Source organism: Coccidioides immitis (assembly GCF_000149335.2).
Source record: "Coccidioides immitis RS genomic scaffold supercont3.4, whole genome shotgun sequence".
Taxonomy (NCBI): domain Eukaryota; kingdom Fungi; phylum Ascomycota; class Eurotiomycetes; order Onygenales; family Onygenaceae; genus Coccidioides; species Coccidioides immitis.
This window is the reverse complement of record NW_004504311.1, coordinates 1,018,293-1,034,770: the sequence shown is the minus strand read 5'-3', so window position 1 is coordinate 1,034,770 and position 16,478 is coordinate 1,018,293. Positions and strand designations below refer to the sequence as shown.

Below are 16,478 nucleotides of genomic sequence, written 5' to 3'. Positions count from 1 at the left end.
CAGACTGTCCTCTCAATCTGGAGGCCTTGAATAACTTGCACCGCGGCATGAATACCCCTCAAACCTCGGGATTTTGCAAACATCCCATCATGCCATTCGCTACCATCCTCGCCTATGAATCACCATGGCGAATGCCTTGTCCCAAGAAATGAAACTTGGTCGGATCTAGGGGCCCGTTTACACATCCTTTCTGGGCATTCATAATTGCACAAAATCGCCCAGCCGCCGGTACATATGATCCCACTAATTCTATGATCCTACTGCTAGCACTGCAGAAATCATCGACATGATAAACTTTTAAGCCTTACTGGCTCGTCCTCTGAAGGCTTTTAATGGTCTGAATGCTTTCAAATCAGCAAAGAAGTGCAACTCGGGGCCTGCACGTCGAATCACATGGCTCTTCCCCGGATTCCCCGACGGATTTTAGTTTTTACGCCTCCGGGACGCGGGGAAGTGCGGGTGGGGCGAAATCCGGGTTTCTATTGGCCAACGAGCGCTACGTAGTTATTCATTGGCCTTTCTCGGCTTTTCTCACAACGTTGAGATAAACCACTGTTCACGCCTCCTCTTCCAAGGCCTCGAGTAACGGGGGCTGCTGTTGACGGTGAAGCTGTTGAACATCATTCTTTTTGCCACCGTGAATACAGTTTATTCTTGCCCGTGAAAGCATGCCGAATGGCCAATTCACTGGTTTTCGTTGCTCGCAATGCTCGTCGAACCGATTTGGCAACGAAGCTAAACGATGGACCACTGACTCGGTCCATTATTCCGGATGTTCAAGATACCGATAGCCGGAGGCCAGATTCTTGGAGTCGCCTAATGCCCTCAAAAAGCTGAAATGGTGTGCTACCATTTCTAATCGTTCGAGAGAGGCAAAAATAAAAACATCTGGTAGCCAACAGTGGTATGGCTGATGGCGTCTTTCATTTGATTTTACGGCAGTCTCAGGCGACGCCGCTGGCAGGCCGGATGGCCCGGTAAATCAGATATCGTCGGCCTTTATGGTCTCGGAACTCGACTTCGATAATGTATTGAATTCGAGATTTCTCGGGAACTCTGTAGGACGCTAAGATCTTATGGCAACCTACTAAAATAGGTCATAAGGATTACAGAAGCTCCCCACTCTTGTTATGTTGTCAGACACCTTCTCAGCTCACGCCCTGGAGCCTAGGTCCCCAGCACTACTATTCCTTCCCCTCCGACATAATCCATTTTCTTCCTGTTTACTTACTTCCCCCCCCCCCCCCCCCCCCCCCAAGATTTGGATGCAGCACCTTAACAAGCCCAGTGACAAACGCAAAGAGATTAAGTATCATCACATTCCCCAACAACTCGACTTGTTTCTATCCGGCGGTTCCGAATATGGACCCTTCACAGAGGCCCCGAAAGCGGGCGCGTATGGCGTGTATATGGTGCCATGAGCGCAAGGTCCGCTGCGATGTTTCGATTCACGGGAATCCATGTACAAATTGTCGCCTTGATGGCCATGAGTGTGCTATTCGTGCAAGTTCAGGCAGGGGGTGAGTCCTATCGTTATCATCCATCTCCAAATCTCAGGTTTGCATTCTAGTGTCTATAAGTGCCTCTTTCCCCGAGCTCATATATACAGTGTATTTTAATATTTTAAGCTTACAGTTCACATTTATCAGGCGTGGAGTAAAAATACCCCCGAGAGCCGATACAGCCTTACCCAATGCCCTAGTTCATAAACCGAATAGTAACGCAGGTCTACAAACGGCGCAAAAGATAATTCAAATTCCAGACATATCTCGGTTCGCGGATCCAGCACGGCAAAATCAATTCGGTCCTAATTTGTGGGAAGCGCGTATGTATTTCCCACTGCGGAAGTTTTGTTCTCGATTTCTGTTGATAATAAAGACCCGTCCATTTTCTGTCAATAGGCCCTGTTCTAATGGTATACAGGGGAAATTCCCTTTGAAACCTTCGCTACTCTCGAGGCTCAGATTCCTAAATTTATACTTCCAACCGCAATTGATGCTCCACGTCATAACTCAAACGTTGTTTTTTCATTTTACCGCTTCTTGGAGCTGAGTGATCTCCCAACGCTGCCGGCCGAAGATGTCAGATATTTAGAACTGAAGGGTTCCCTACATGTCCCAGCGTCTCCGATATTAGATGAGTTTGTCCGGCAATACTTTCTGCACGTGCACCCGTGCCTCCCGGTGATCCACGAGGGGGACTTTTGGAGGTCTTACTATAACCGACCTGGCCACTCGCGAAAGCCTCATACCATATCGCTATTTGTGTTCCAAGCGATGTTATTTGCGAGTTGTGCGGTATGGCCTTTGTTCTCTGTATGTTCCCCACCTTGTACCTAGCTAACATGGTTCTGGCTCCTAGTTTGTTCCGTTTCAAGTTATCAATGCAGCCGGATTCCCGGATACTCGCACTGCGAGAAATATATTATATGACCGCGCAAAGGTAATTGTTTATGAAATCTAATTAATTTGCCTAGGCTAATATCGACTTTTTCTCTGTAGTTGCTTTATAATCTCAATGCTGAGCATAATGTGTTATACAAGGCGCAAGGCTCTGTGTTACTCACTTATCAAAGTTCATCGGTGAATCGCCATGCGGGTAGCTTGTGGCTCACTAGTGCAATTCAAAACGCGCTGCTTTTGGAAGCACACAATTACCACAAACTTAATCACGATGATCCGCTCCGCAATACGAAGAAGAGGCTATGGTGGTCCATTCTGCTGCGTGACAGGATCCTGCCTTTAGGGCTGCGTCGGCATCTCCAGATAGCTTCACCTAATTTTGACTTGTCACTAGACTGTATGGATGAGCGAGATATGCAGGAGGAGATGTACTGCTCCGAGGTCTACAACGTTGAAACGAAACGCCATCTTGCAAAAGTCTTGAACCTACAGTGCCAACTCGCAATGGTCCTCACAGACGTAGTGGCAACTGTTTACGCCGCAAACGGCTTTACGCAGCCGCCACCCATGACAGAGACAGAACTTGAAGCCAGTGTTGCTGATGTTGTCGGATTTAGAGAAAATTTAGCACACTGGGCTCGAGACGCCAAAGCGGCATTTGCCCCCTTCCATGGCCCAAAAAAACCACACGAGTCTGTCATACTTTATTCCGAGTTAACGAATATGTACTATCAGTATGTCCACCCATTCCATAACCTTGGTAATTGACGCGACACCTGATGACTTAATATCTAGTGCCGCGCGTGTTGCTTTATGCCATTATGAAGCATTGCTACTCGAAGCCAATTCAGATTTGGTACTGGACTCGTATGAGAATCGTCTTCAAGCTCTTAGGGATGACTTGGAGAGCTCAGCCTTGGGCATAACCAAATCCGTGAAACGGCTGCTAGCCCACGGCGTGGCATGCCATCTTCCTATCAGCGCGTGAGTGCCATGATATACGTGTCCGCGCCTTTCGCGTGGTGCTTGCAAGACAACATTTATTGTATAATACGTACTGAAATCTCTTTCCAGCATTGCTTATACGGCTTTACCTCTTGTTTTAAATGCACTTGACGTGAAACTTTCGGGATCTGGATCGCAGTCCGCCACGAGGAAACGACGATTACGATACTACGCGGAAGTCATGCAATTGTATCGAAGTCGATACGATGGAACCGACGATGTTGCGGTGTACATACGCGAGATTCTCCACTTTGCGGAGGCTCAGAATCTCTCCATTCTTGAAAAACCGTTGGAAGGTGGGTAACCATGTCACGCAGGATTTCTGGGACTATCCTAACCACGGCATGTATAGGTGACGACCCGAACGTTAGTCAAGAAACAAGGGGTTGGGCAGAAGTATTTATTCGACAGCCGCGATTCTATTTGCGCCTGTCCCTTACTCTTGATTACGCCCTTGCACGGGGCAGATATCCACAGGACAGCGACCTCCCAATCCTTGTCCGAGAATTACCAGTGAAAGCTATTACACACTCCACTTATCCAGACAAGACACTAAGCCAGGAGATAGCCGCGCATACTCCAAAGGCAGACCCAGGAGAACAGAAGCAGAACAATGATCAGCCACTGTCCTCTACAGACTCGACTTCACCTAAGATCAACACTGACGATAGCGCCGTGACTGATACTCTGACAAAGGCGGAGATGCCGTCCACTCAAGCTACGTCACCGCCCTGGAGCCCTGAGCAGTTTGGTTCAACCAACGAAGCTCAAGAGAAGCATGAATCGTCTCCCATACAGCCGCATGATTCACAGCAACCGTCCTCACCTCCACACTACCAGGACGTACAAGACATTAACATTGACTTTTTGGATCTTGGTTGTATGCAAAGTATGGAAGATATGAATTTTCCAGATGAGATAGATACGAGCACCGATATTGATTGGGCCAATACCATGCTGGATGAGATACTAAACGCGATTCCGGCATAGCCGAATATGTTAGCCGGTCAAATGAGTCGAGTGGCCATGGGATTTATGGCATGGTGCGACATAATTATGAGCCTGGAGCCTTTCTTATATGATGGAAAAAGGAAATTTGTTGGTCGTTTGTAGTATTCCACCTTTGTAGATGAGCTTCGTTTGGAAGAGATTTAATATTTGGTTGTTCACATGACTATTATGCGAGACAGGCCCGAGGCATTTTAATCAATTATGCTTTTTGGAAACTGGACTCTGGCGCCGAATAATAGCCTATTCGAATATGACTTGTTTGAAAACCTAAGGAGCCAATCATGTATAGCATTAAACATACTAATTTGGGCTGAAGAAGCGACTACTTTCAAGGGAGAAGAGTGATTAAGTTTAGCATCGTTTCCAGCAGGTTTCTATTGTATGTAGATCGATCGATATATCCGTATAATGCAGAAAAGGAGGACGATACTGAAGGGTTACAATATCAATGAAAGGGTTTACTACCCAGGCATAGACGTAGAGGGTGGGTCTTTTGATATGTAATAAAGTCGGAGTGGTGCTAATGTAGATAGAAGCCTATACGCCGGGACCTATGTTGCTTGAAATAGAACAGAAAGACATTTGCCGCGTTTAACGAATCCGGTCCAGCCGGGCGCGGTTCATATGGATTTGGTCGTCCACAGAGTCACTCTGTAGGAATGAGCTATTAGTATAGAGAGCACGGGAGACGCATCGAAAGAGATACGCACCTTGCCCATAATAACATCCAAGCGTTTGTTCTGCTCCTCAAGTTCTCTCCCAGTAGCTCTGGCGAGACCATTCAGTCTCACTGCAGCACCATGAAGAGCATCAAGATTAGAGTCGATCTCGTTCTCCATCTCGTCATCTTCACTGTCTTGCTCAAACTGGTATTTTGAGCGTTCCGCAAGATTAGTTTTCGTCTTTGACGTCGCGGAATGGCCCTGCTTCTCCATCTCCTTGAAAGTCTGACCCAAACGCTGCTCCGTTCGGAATGCAGCTAGCCGCGTTTCTTCTCGTTGGAATCGCTCGTCCTGGTGGCGACTAATGATCGCTTCATCGCGAGCCCTGCGACGCTCTGCGCTTGTGAACGGGTTCGAAACATGCATAGCAAACATGCTTTTGTTGAGTTTCTTGAGCTCACGAGATTTTTCATCGGCGATCCGGTTCTGGTTTGCTGCAAGATCGAGATTTTTTTCGGTGTTGTGGATTCGTTCACCTTGAGCACCTAGACGAGCAAGAGTACTGCGACCAGTTTCTTCGGCTTCCGCAGCCACACGGAGAGCGTTGCGAGTAGAGGAGACATCTTGCTGTTTCATAAAGCGAATTTCTTGTTTTATGGCCTGGACGTCCTCTTCTTCTTCCTCTTCGGCCGTGAGCTGTCTGTCTTGATAAGCACCGTAGCCTCCAGATGTAGTGCCGGGAGCACCGCTCTCGTTCTCAGCTCCAGCATGAGCGCTATATGGGGGAGGACGGGTATTGTCCTGCTGCTGTTGTCGTTCCTGGAATCGCTGGCGAGCATCTCCGAACAGGGCATTTCTATTATCGTCTCCGGCATTAGGGTCCGCATTTCCAAGGCCACCATAGCCTCCAGGGCCGTATCTAGAACCTCCGCCTGTATTATCACTGCCTCCATATCTGTCTCTCCCGTACCCTCCTTGGACGCTCTGTTTCCCTGGACCATAACCACCTCCCATTTGATTCGGGGGCTGGTTTACACCGCCGTAATCACGTTTTGGCCCTCCAGATTGTCCGTTATCACTGGGCTGAGATTGGGGATTACCATAGAGCTTTGATTTTGCCTCCGTATAGGGGTCGGAATATCCAGGGGGTTGGGCATAGGGGTTTGACTGGGGAGCTGGGCTTTTCGCCTTTGACCTTGAGCCAAAAAGGGCTCTTCTATTGTCATCGTCTCCGTCTTCGCCTTTTTTACCGAAGCCCAACTTTCTCATTTTGTGCTAGGTTGTATGTCCGTATGCGCAGGCACAAGTGTTGTGAGGAGGGAGAGGGGAAGGTTATTAAGCTGGTTAGTCAAGGAACTGGACGCAGTCGGAAACACTGATATTTATCTGAAAAAGAAAAAAAAAAGGTTTCCAGACACTGTATTTAACACTATTCGCAGCACACCTGCGAGTGAACACCAGGTGGAAGTGTGAATCGCCAGGAGGAACGGAGGGTCGAAACTCGATGCGTCTCCTTTTGGGGCTCGGCAGCGATGGATGCGCCTTCTTGGGTGGTGGCGGGGGAAGGCTAAGCCGCTTTTGGTTAGCGTAGCAGATCTCCGGCCTCGACGTCCGCCAACTCGAAACCCCCAGTCGTCGCACTTTTCAGCTGCCTGGCAGCTCTGAAGCGGTGGTATATTACATTCATGGGGCCCTTTGATCATGCTGTGCTTGTCTCCGTGAGAGAAGAATTTCTAGTTTGCTGCTTCAATGCAGCCAATCGATAAAAATGGCTCCTCATCCGGGTCTTGAAGCCGATCACATCAAGGAGAAATCCAAGAAAGACCTTCTTGATCTCCTTGAAGCTGTAAGTGTCTACTCTCCTGTTCTTCTAGTTGTATTTGTTTACTCATATACCGTTTAGGTAAGGGGCAAAAAGAACCTTGTAATCAGCAAGGCTCTTGCTGGTCCTGTTGGAGTGTTTGTCAAATTTTCTGTCCTCCAGGAGTACGGAGTTGACCGTGTATTCCTGCTGGAAAACGAAAACGTTGATTCATCTCAGCGGAATATTATTTTCCTAGTCAATGCGGAGAAGCCGAGCCACGTACAATTTGTTTCTGGTATGTATGTCAAGCGAATCATTCGCCCTGCATTTCATTCCTCGGCCTTGTAATACCACGATCAGTACACTTTGCCTTTATGCCCTTCAACCATATCTACCAGGTATTTGGGACAAACAGTAGACTACGTGGGTTTCCTACTTCCACTCTTCGTAGTCAGTCGAGTTCCCTATATTAATTTTTTAAATTTTCATTTTTTTTTTTTTTTTTTTAACTGCCCGTCCCTATGGTTTTCTCTCTACACACTACCACAGTTTGATGGCCATCAGTATGGGCTGACATCATAACTTTAGCTCAGATTCGGAAACTTCAGCGGAATGACACTGTCGAACACGAATTCTCGATATTCTGGGTGCCACGCAGGACCCTTGTTTCCGATCGGATCCTTGAAGAAGAAGGCATCATTGGAGACGTAAACATTGCCGAACTCCCCTTGTACTTTTTTCCCCTTGAGAATGATCTACTTTCTCTAGAGCTCCCAGAATCCTTTAGTGATTTATATTTGGTATGTAATTCTTGATTTATATCTTTAATACTTCTAACAATTCCTAGCATCGAAATCCTGGCGCAATAAATCTTTCAGCAAAGGCGTTGATGCAATTCCAGAGGAGACATGGCCTATTTCCACGTATTGTTGGAAAAGGTGATAATGCGAGAAAGCTAGCAGATCAATTACTGCGCATGAGAAAGGAACTAGACGCAGAAGAGTCATCAGGTCTAGTGGATAGGCTCGGAAGAGGACTCATGGTCAGCTCTACGATGGAAAATTTGATCATCATCGACCGTGAAGTGGACTTTGCAACAGTATTAATGACACAGCTGACATACGAGGGCCTCGTGGACGAATTTTTCGGGATTAGCAATAATCAAACTGAAGTTGATTCGACGATTATTGGTGTGGGTCCTCCGGGCCAGGCATCGCAAGGTTCAGCTTCAGGTGCATCGTCAGCTCCAAAGCAGTCGCTGAAACGCAAAATCCAGGTAGATTCGTCCGACCCACTTTTCAGCCAACTTCGCGATGCCAACTTTGCCATTGTTGGCGGCCTTCTGCATAAAGTTGCAAGGCGTCTGGAAAGCGACTATGAGAGCCGGCATGGCGCCAAAACAACATCGGAGTTGCGAGAATTCGTCAACAAACTTCCAGCTTACCAGGCCGAACACACAAGCTTGAAAATTCATACAAATCTCGCGGAAGAGATTATGCGCCAAACTCGCTCTGATGTCTTTCGGCGAATCCTTGAAGTCCAGCAGAATATAGCAGCTGGTGCAGATCCCGCTACTCAGCATGATCTAATTGAAGAGCTAATTGCTAGGGACGTCCCCATCGCGTCCGTCCTACGACTGTTATGCGTTGAGTCATGCGTTTGTGGGGGTTTTCGTCCCCGCGATCTTGATAATTTCAAAAGACAAATTCTTCAAGCTTACGGGTACCAACATTTGTTGACACTTGACGCTCTTGAAAAGATGGAGCTACTTCAATCACGGTCTTCAGCCACAGCCATGATTCTACCTACCGGCGGCGGCGGTGGTGGAGCATCCGGCCTGAAAACAAACTACAATTATCTCCGTAAAGCGCTTCGACTCATTGTCGATGAAGTCGATGAGCAAAACCCGGATGACATAGCATACGTATACAGCGGATATGCGCCGTTAAGTATTCGCCTGATTCAGTGTATCTTACAAAAGTCTCATATACTCTCCCTCACGAAAAGTCTTCCCGCGCCGGCAGCGGCTGCATCGGGTGGCACACCATCTCCGGGCTGGTTAGGGTTCGAAGACATTGTGAAGAGTGCTCGTGGATCGACATTTAATATCGTCCAAAAAGCAGAGGAGAAGGTCACTCGTGCGAAACAAACATTAACGGGAGCTGGAGGTATCAAGACGGTTTTCATTTTCTTTTTGGGTGGAATTACCTTTACGGAGATCGCTGCTCTACGATTCATTGCCCAACAGGAAGCAGCCAGAAGACGCATAATGATATGTACGACGGGAATTCTCAATGGGACCAAGATGATGGAGGCTGCGATAGAAAAGTCGTAAAATTTTGCATCTTCTACGATTTGTTCTGGATTTTCCACTATGGGCTACGATATCATCTTAGGAGAACCCTTAGCAGGCGAGCACTATCAGAAAAGCCTATTTGTGTCAACGACAGTGATATATCAAAAGGAGTCTTTGGCTATCAGTCGTATTCATTTCAGTATTCAAACTTGCTATCCAGCCCAAGCAACCGACCCTGGTATCTTCTCGTTACTTCTTCGAGCTTCACCATGATCCCTGCTGCTAGTGCTCTCACCCTTTCATCCTCTTTAGGCGCCCGTTCAAACACACCATCGACCCATTCTCGCAGCTCAAGGACTGAAGTAGCAAATTGAGTCGCTAAGCTTTCTTCCGCAGTACTCCCAGATACAATATTGACGTCCACAACGGTGAGAAATAGGGATAGGATAGCAGGTAGGACGATGGGATCAGAGGCGACAGGCAAATTGTGCAATGTGGTGAGAAACGAAAACACTTCGCTTGTGGATAAGTTGAGGGTGGGCGTATGTGGCCCGATGGTTGACAGGAGAAGAGTAATTGTTTGCACAGAAAGAGAAATGAGATGTGGTTCGAGGAATGGATTACTATTCCCGAAGGAACTATACTCCAGTCAGACAAGCTCTGCGGTGTGAACTAGAGAACTTTGCTTACCGCATTGTATACATCATCACACTGAATTCCCCCAGTAATGGCATGAGAAATGCTTCTGATAAAACCCCATATAGCTCTTTGGGCACGGACTTTTGCCTCCGTCTTGATTCCAAGCCACGTTTCTGTCGTTCTTCCTCTGCATAGGAAGAAAGAGGCCGGAGCTTCATAATATTGGGACCAGTTAACTTATCTGCTGCAGTCAGGGCCATGGGCTCTAAGATGCTTTGGGAGATCTGTTTTGATATGGTCTCAATTGACGCCTTGGATGAGTCATAAATTGGTTCTAGATGCTCCGGCAATCTTTTCGAAGGAAATGTATGGGTAGATTTTTCAAGCCCCATGACCTTTGCATCCGCGTCCCCGAAACCAGCGAGTTCTCTGGCAGCTAGTCCAAGCGCTATTAAAACAGATGACCGATGCGCGAGAGAAAGGTCGACGTTAAAAAGTGTGTGCGCCATCCATCGCCCCATTTGGGACGGAAGGGCAACAATAAGGGCGACGAGACCTTCCATTCGCCGCTCGTGAAATTTCGGCATGTCATACCTATCTTGGAGGGAAACAAGTTGTAAAGCAAGCTCGTTGGCACTTTCAACAATTTCCGTACCGAAAGCGGTTTTGCGACGAATGAGGTCTGGTGCGGTCGAAATGGCTAAATGGTAACGGTCTGGATTTTCTGTGTCACTGAGAGCCGAGACAAGATCACGGATATAGCTGGTACCTAATGTTAGCTCGTTATAAACACTCGTTAAAATTAACCGTGAACATACACTGGAGCAGAAGGCTTTGAACGCTGAATAAGAGTGGGATCCTCTTCTGAATCTGAAGCGTCCGAATCAGGTTTTTCGTATGCATAGAGGCCTTCTTCTTCTGACTTATCAGATATCTCTTCAATGCCAACGACTCTAGTTTGGCTGGGTGTGGATTTTGGCTGTGGAGTGTTCGGATGTTGAGATGAAGGTCGCTTTAATAGACTCTGGGATCCAACAGCTTTTAGAGTCGTCAATTCCGTGGGAACACCAACTTCATCCATGACTTCGGTAAGGCTCAGATACCACAAAGCATCCTGGCTCTGCATCTCATCCGATTGGAATTTCATAGCTTTATCAGGAGGATCGGTTAATTTTGAAAGACCCATTCCCACAACCATGCCTAGAAATCGAGATCGAGGGAGAGACGCTCCAATTCTGTGGGTAATTGTAGAAAGATAGGAACCTGATTTAGTTATATTCTCCAACTCAGCCGCATCAGCCCTGTGTAGGTACCCGGCAGCAAGTAATATCACTTGGCAATTGGCTATGTGATTGTCACATAGGGTTAGAGCACGAACTGGTAAGGTGGTGTACTGTAATTACTCACCTTCTTGGATCATCTGTGGTGCGTGTTTTAGGTACAGCTCGTCTCCAAATAGCGCTATGGCTTTCTTTAATATCTCGGACAGGATATCTAAGCGACTGAGTTAGATAGCTGCCAGGACCTGGAACTAGAAAATCATACCTGTTCGATTTGCATATATTACAAGGAGAGCACGGCGCATATTGGCTCCCCTGATATTACCGCCAACGGCTTTAATCAGACAATCAATAACGTGAGAGGACAGAGAGGGCAGTAGGTTTAAAATCAAGGATACTACTGCTGAAACGCCTCGAATAGCAGAGCGCGTCTCGGTCTCATGCAATGGAGTGGAAGCAGGGCCCGTAATATCTAGGAAATATTTCGTCTCTAGGTCATGGATTATGCATTCGAAAACCCGTTTCTGGGAATTTTGCTCCAGGAGGCCTATTAGGGTTCCAAAAGGTCTTGCTGAGATGCTGGGATGAAGTAATAGGCCGGAATATATTTCATTTAAAAGATCGTCTATGTAGATGATAAGTCGTGAAAAGCAAAGGTGGCGTTGGGAGGAATTACTTACTCTGATACCCGAGGCTTAAAGCTCGCTGGGTAAACTTCGCGAGATTGTTCCATCCTTCCGAGTCCTCATCTGTTAAACCTAAAGCCATGGACACGATACAACGGCCAAGCCACGAAGCGTAGTTTTTGCCCTCTCCAAGCCATCGTATTGATTTAGGGATTTCGACATCTTTTAGATTCGCGAACGTTTCACCTGCGGTAGACAATGCTCTCCCCGAAGAGAGAAATACAATGAATTGTGACCAAGCAGACCTTTTCTTAGCAGGAGAAGAAATGTTTGCAATCTTTTGATAGACGTTTAATAGCAAATTTGGTGTCTGCAGGACGTATGAGAGGGCAGAGAGGGTGTCACGGAGCAGTATCTGCCTGGATAGACTATCTCCTCGTTTTTGAACCTGGAATTGGTCGAGATTTGAACGAAGATTGGCAATCAAAGCTCCAATCCCGCTTACGCTGGTCAAGCACCTCAGCACTATTGTGCGAGTAGTCTTAGCCCTTTTGGACTTGGGAGATGATCGATACTCTCTCTCAATATTCGCCCAACGATCATTGATCGCAAGAGTAATTAGGCCGTTCAAGACTGAAATAGTGGATGGCTCTGGCTCCGTTATATCAAATCCGGTTGTAGGGGTATTGGCTGGGTCAAGGAAATTCAAGACTTGGCGAAATTGAGAATCCGACGGCCCTGAACCAAGAAGGTGGAGAGCTTGCCGAGATGTGTTGACGATGCACTTCCCTTCTTCGCTGGGCTGTTCACTGGATGAACGGACGGTACTTTTGGGTATCACTTCGGACAGGCCATTGCCCTCGTCACGGTTTCCGATGCTTACAGTCTTGACGGCTGTTAAGAGATTCTCCATGGCAGGAACCCTACCATGATCGGGTATCAAATACTGATTGACCGGATATTGCGACAAAGTATTCGATGGTATTGTTCAAGAAAGCAAGTAGGACAGTCGTAGGCAGCCGATATGGATTAATGTCGAACTTTGCCAGTAGGACGAGTTACAGGATGACTAATATGGCTGTCTTTGGATCGATTAACTAAAGGCGGTCCTTGGGGAAAAGTTATATAATGTGTTAGCTGCAAAATGTGACTATGAGGATTATTTATGGAAAATGTAAATCATCTCTTGCCGATGGATCCTTGCTCAAAAGTGTTTTGTGCTTTTGAAGCCTGTCTGACTAAAGCGAGACCACGAGGCGCCAACTAGTTAACTACGTTTTCTGGCGCTTGGAGCATGTATTAGAAGGGGAAAGGTTTCTTTTTACTTTCTCGCATGGCACCACAGAACATACTCTCTATTCGAAGTGGTTTATTCTAATAGGCCTCGAAACTACGGAGTAGGGAGCAAGCTACTGACACAGACCATTTAGTGAAGTAGTTGGATTTCCCATCCTCCCCTACTTACAACATCCCAAGGAATTATCCCCGCCTTAAGATTCCCACCCAGCACATTAACATCCTAATATATTAAACCACATTACCAAGTCTTTGAAGAAAATGGCTTCCTGGGGGGACTGCCAGCCCACCAGTTTTGAGCAAAGCAGATGGTTTGTGGATTTCTTGAGGCCTCCCTTGACCCACTTGCCAGCTAAACGCGTCTGATGTTGATGTAGGAAGCATCTCCACAGAATTCTTACTCGGTCAGGCCCCTTCAGTGACGACGATTGGGTTCCTGGACCCGAGACCATGTCTGCTCTAGCATCTTCTAAAGTTCTGTATGTATATGGAAATTGTCTTTTTGGTTGTTACCATGAACTCATCGCTGGATTAGGGTGATGTAAGTAACCTCGATCTGTATCCATGCTGCTCCGTTGATTAAATGCATTCAGAGGTGCTGGAGGGCTCGGATGTGAGATTCTCAAGAATTTGGCCTTATCGGGCTTCAAAGACATCCATGTGATCGACATGGGTAAGTGGCTGTGATCTGGCACCTTGGTGAGATCCTCCTAACAGATGAGTATCCAGATACAATCGATATTTCCAACTTAAACCGACAATTTCTTTTCCGCCAAGATGATGTCGGGAAGCCAAAGGCTGAAGTTGCAGCTGCCTTTGTCCAGAAGAGAGTAAAGGGGGTGAGAATCACACCCTATGTCGGAAAGATTCAAGACAAGGATGAGGATTACTACATGCAGTTCAAGATCGTTGTCTGTGGCCTTGATAGCATCGAAGCGCGACGGTGGATTAATTCTACCCTTGTGGGAATGGTGGACCCGGAGAACCCCGAGAGCCTGAAGCCACTTATCGACGGTGGCACAGAGGGTACGTTCTAGCACCTTTCACTGGTGTTCTAATGAGCCATGCTCTTCCGATATACAGTCCACCCCGAACTAACTCGTATGCAGGATTCAAAGGGCAGGCGAGAGTGATACTGCCAACTCTCACATCTTGTATCGAGTGCCAGCTTGACATGCATGCACCACGGCCTGCAATCCCTTTGTGCACGATTGCAACTATTCCTCGCCAGCCTCAGCACTGTATTGAATGGGCGCACCAAATCGCCTGGGGCGAGAAGCGCAAGGGAGAAGAGTTCGACGGCGATGACTTGGAGCACGTCAGTTGGATCTATCAGACTGCGGTGGAACGTGCCAAACAGTTTTCTATCCCAGGCGTGACGTTCTCGATGACTCAGGGTGTCGTGAAGAATATCATCCCTGCCATAGCTTCCACAAACGCCGTGATTGCAGCTGCATGTACATCTGAAGCACTCAAAATCGCAACCTCATGCAATCCGTTTTTGGAGAACTACATGATGTACGCCGGAGAAGAGGGTGTTTACACGTATACCTTTGCCTCGGAACAGAAACCAGATTGTCCTGTTTGTGGGAATTTGGCCAAGAAGATAACCGTTAGTCCCGAAGGAACCCTCCAAGACTTTGTTGACTCGCTAGGCGAGCGAGCAGAAGCCCAGCTCAAGTCTCCCAGTTTGCGATCTGAAGAGAAGACGCTGTATCAGCGATTTCCGCCACAGTTAGAGGAACAGACACGGCCCAACCTGACGCGCAAGCTGAAAGAACTAGTCGTAGATGGGGAAGAAGTGGCTGTTAGTGACCCGGCGTTCACCATCGATTTCCGATTTAAGCTTGTATTTAATCACTGAATCTCAAACGCGAGATATTGACCATGCAAAAATGACGCAGCCTGGACGATATCAGTGTTTTTCATCAACAGAAAATCCTAAAATTACATATATACAGCCCAGATATGTATTTCCCGCAATAACTCCCAAGTTTACCATCGCAACGCAAGAAGAAATCAGGTTCCTTTTATAAACGAACGCCTAAATGCAAGATGATCGCAAACCCAACATACTAGCACGTCTATGCTAGGTGCGTGTCAGTCATGTCAGCCAACGCGGCAACATTCCGCTTCAATCTCGCGCACTTGAGTTTTAGGACCTTGACGCTCTCAAGGAAGAGCAGATCGCTGTTAAACTGTCCCACGCTCTCAATATTGAAAATGAAATGATCCCGGACGCGGCCAAGCTTAACCTTGCCTTTGAACTCCTCGTGACGCAAACACTCTCTGCTAACAGTGTCTTTGAAAGGATCCACAACCACAGCTTTCTTTTGTCCTTCTTGTCCTTCGTATCCGCTCCCCGCTTGCGCTGCGTCTTCCGCCGTCACCTGCTCGATCCCAATAACTCCCTTCGGGAAACAGTTTGCAAATTTAACAGCATCGTTTCCAAGTATTGGGCGCGTGATTTGGATATCGGGAAGGAGTCTATACGATGCTGTCGCTACCGGAGAGAATTTGGCATGATCCTGCCCGATTCCCTTAATACAATGCATCTCAATATCAATCTTCTGTCCTGGCCGTAGCTTTGCGAGCAGAATGTCCGGATATGCGGGTTGAATCACTCCGTGCGGTCCCGAAAAAAATGCAGCCTGACGGCCCACGGGCTCGAAAACAATGTCCTTGGCGTAGACGTGTGCATTATTATAGAGTTTCGTAGGATCGTCCTCGTCGGGACGTGCGTTTTGGTTCTTTGTGCACTCCACGTTGAGTTTTAGAACGATAGTGTTAGAATCACTGGCCGGGCTACCAGAATCAGGTTCTCCTTCTTTGGGCATTCTAAACCAGCTCATCCAATTGATACCCTCAAGAGAACCCTTCAACGGAACGAGGCCTAGCCGGTGGGAGAGGACTTCATCATGTAGCACAGAGGTATTGTTGTGAATGAAAACGAACTCGATGGCAAGAGAGGGGATTTCGGCAATAAGGATACGTCGAAAAGCATTCGCAACGGCAGCATCGACTCCGATTAGGGAAAAGGTAGCCTCGAAAGGGTCATTCTTGTGGAAGGTGACTTGAAAGTTCTAGAAAGGATAAAATATAAATAAGCATGGGGCCGGAGAATGCGCGGGGGGTCAAAGTTACTTCTTTAAACTTATTCACAGACCAAGAATGGTCTTCTCCTGGCCAATGTCCCGGGAAGTCTGTGGCGGAGATATGCGTGACCGTTTCTGGGTTGATACCAATGATCTATGATATTCAGCAAGAACCATAAACTCGTTAACGCAGCTGGGGAAAGTACCTTTCTTTTGCGAACCTCTTCCGCCGAAGCTATACGGGGCGCCATGGCTTCCTTGCTTTATGGTACCGCGGGGAGAAGCCACTCTGCGCCGACTGAAAGAGATACAAGTTTGACCGCTAGCTCCCGCGATGAAAGATTTCGAGATCTTCCGCCAAC

At 47.3% G+C, this 16,478-nt stretch overlaps 6 protein-coding genes across 6 annotated transcripts; 3 read left to right on the top strand and 3 right to left on the bottom strand.

Moving 5' to 3' along the window:
* Positions 1-1,417: 1,417 nt before the first annotated feature.
* CIMG_04639 (uncharacterized protein) lies at positions 1,418-4,689 on the top strand (the record flags this gene model as incomplete). The annotated part of the gene is made up of 8 exons (XM_001245197.2): positions 1,418-1,557; positions 1,629-1,825; positions 1,924-2,297; positions 2,362-2,442; positions 2,502-3,136; positions 3,198-3,386; positions 3,477-3,703; positions 3,760-4,689. The coding sequence occupies 8 exons, from the start codon at positions 1,418-1,420 to the stop codon at positions 4,395-4,397; spliced, it is 2,481 nt and encodes an 826-aa protein (XP_001245198.2). The 3' UTR covers positions 4,398-4,689.
* Positions 4,690-4,922: 233 nt separating this feature from the next.
* Positions 4,923-6,561, bottom strand: CIMG_04638 (plasma membrane SNARE protein). Its single transcript, XM_001245196.2, has 2 exons — positions 5,129-6,561; positions 4,923-5,069 (listed from the first exon to the last, which is right to left on the bottom strand). Exons 1-2 carry the CDS (start codon positions 6,347-6,349, stop codon positions 5,010-5,012), a joined length of 1,281 nt encoding a protein of 426 aa, XP_001245197.1. The 5' UTR covers positions 6,350-6,561; the 3' UTR covers positions 4,923-5,009.
* Positions 6,562-6,751: 190 nt separating this feature from the next.
* Positions 6,752-10,614, top strand: CIMG_04637 (vacuolar sorting protein). Its single transcript, XM_001245195.2, has 4 exons — positions 6,752-6,926; positions 6,984-7,179; positions 7,473-7,684; positions 7,732-10,614. Exons 1-4 carry the CDS (start codon positions 6,849-6,851, stop codon positions 9,217-9,219), a joined length of 1,974 nt encoding a protein of 657 aa, XP_001245196.1. The 5' UTR covers positions 6,752-6,848; the 3' UTR covers positions 9,220-10,614.
* Positions 7,840-12,737, bottom strand: CIMG_04636 (telomere length regulation protein). The gene is made up of 6 exons (XM_001245194.2): positions 11,780-12,737; positions 11,365-11,724; positions 11,227-11,313; positions 10,638-11,163; positions 9,871-10,581; positions 7,840-9,818 (listed from the first exon to the last, which is right to left on the bottom strand). The coding sequence occupies exons 1-6, from the start codon at positions 12,636-12,638 to the stop codon at positions 9,377-9,379; spliced, it is 2,985 nt and encodes a 994-aa protein (XP_001245195.2). The 5' UTR covers positions 12,639-12,737; the 3' UTR covers positions 7,840-9,376.
* A 166-nt stretch (positions 12,738-12,903) lies between these two features.
* Positions 12,904-14,993, top strand: CIMG_04635 (NEDD8 activating enzyme). The gene is made up of 6 exons (XM_001245193.2): positions 12,904-13,332; positions 13,399-13,500; positions 13,557-13,562; positions 13,615-13,694; positions 13,751-14,047; positions 14,131-14,993. Exons 1-6 carry the CDS (start codon positions 13,283-13,285, stop codon positions 14,883-14,885), a joined length of 1,290 nt encoding a protein of 429 aa, XP_001245194.2. The 5' UTR covers positions 12,904-13,282; the 3' UTR covers positions 14,886-14,993.
* On the bottom strand, positions 14,958-16,434 carry CIMG_04634 (DNA-directed RNA polymerase I and III polypeptide). The gene is made up of 3 exons (XM_001245192.2): positions 16,323-16,434; positions 16,166-16,270; positions 14,958-16,104 (listed from the first exon to the last, which is right to left on the bottom strand). The coding sequence occupies exons 1-3, from the start codon at positions 16,365-16,367 to the stop codon at positions 15,106-15,108; spliced, it is 1,149 nt and encodes a 382-aa protein (XP_001245193.1). The 5' UTR covers positions 16,368-16,434; the 3' UTR covers positions 14,958-15,105.
* Positions 16,435-16,478: the final 44 nt, after the last annotated feature.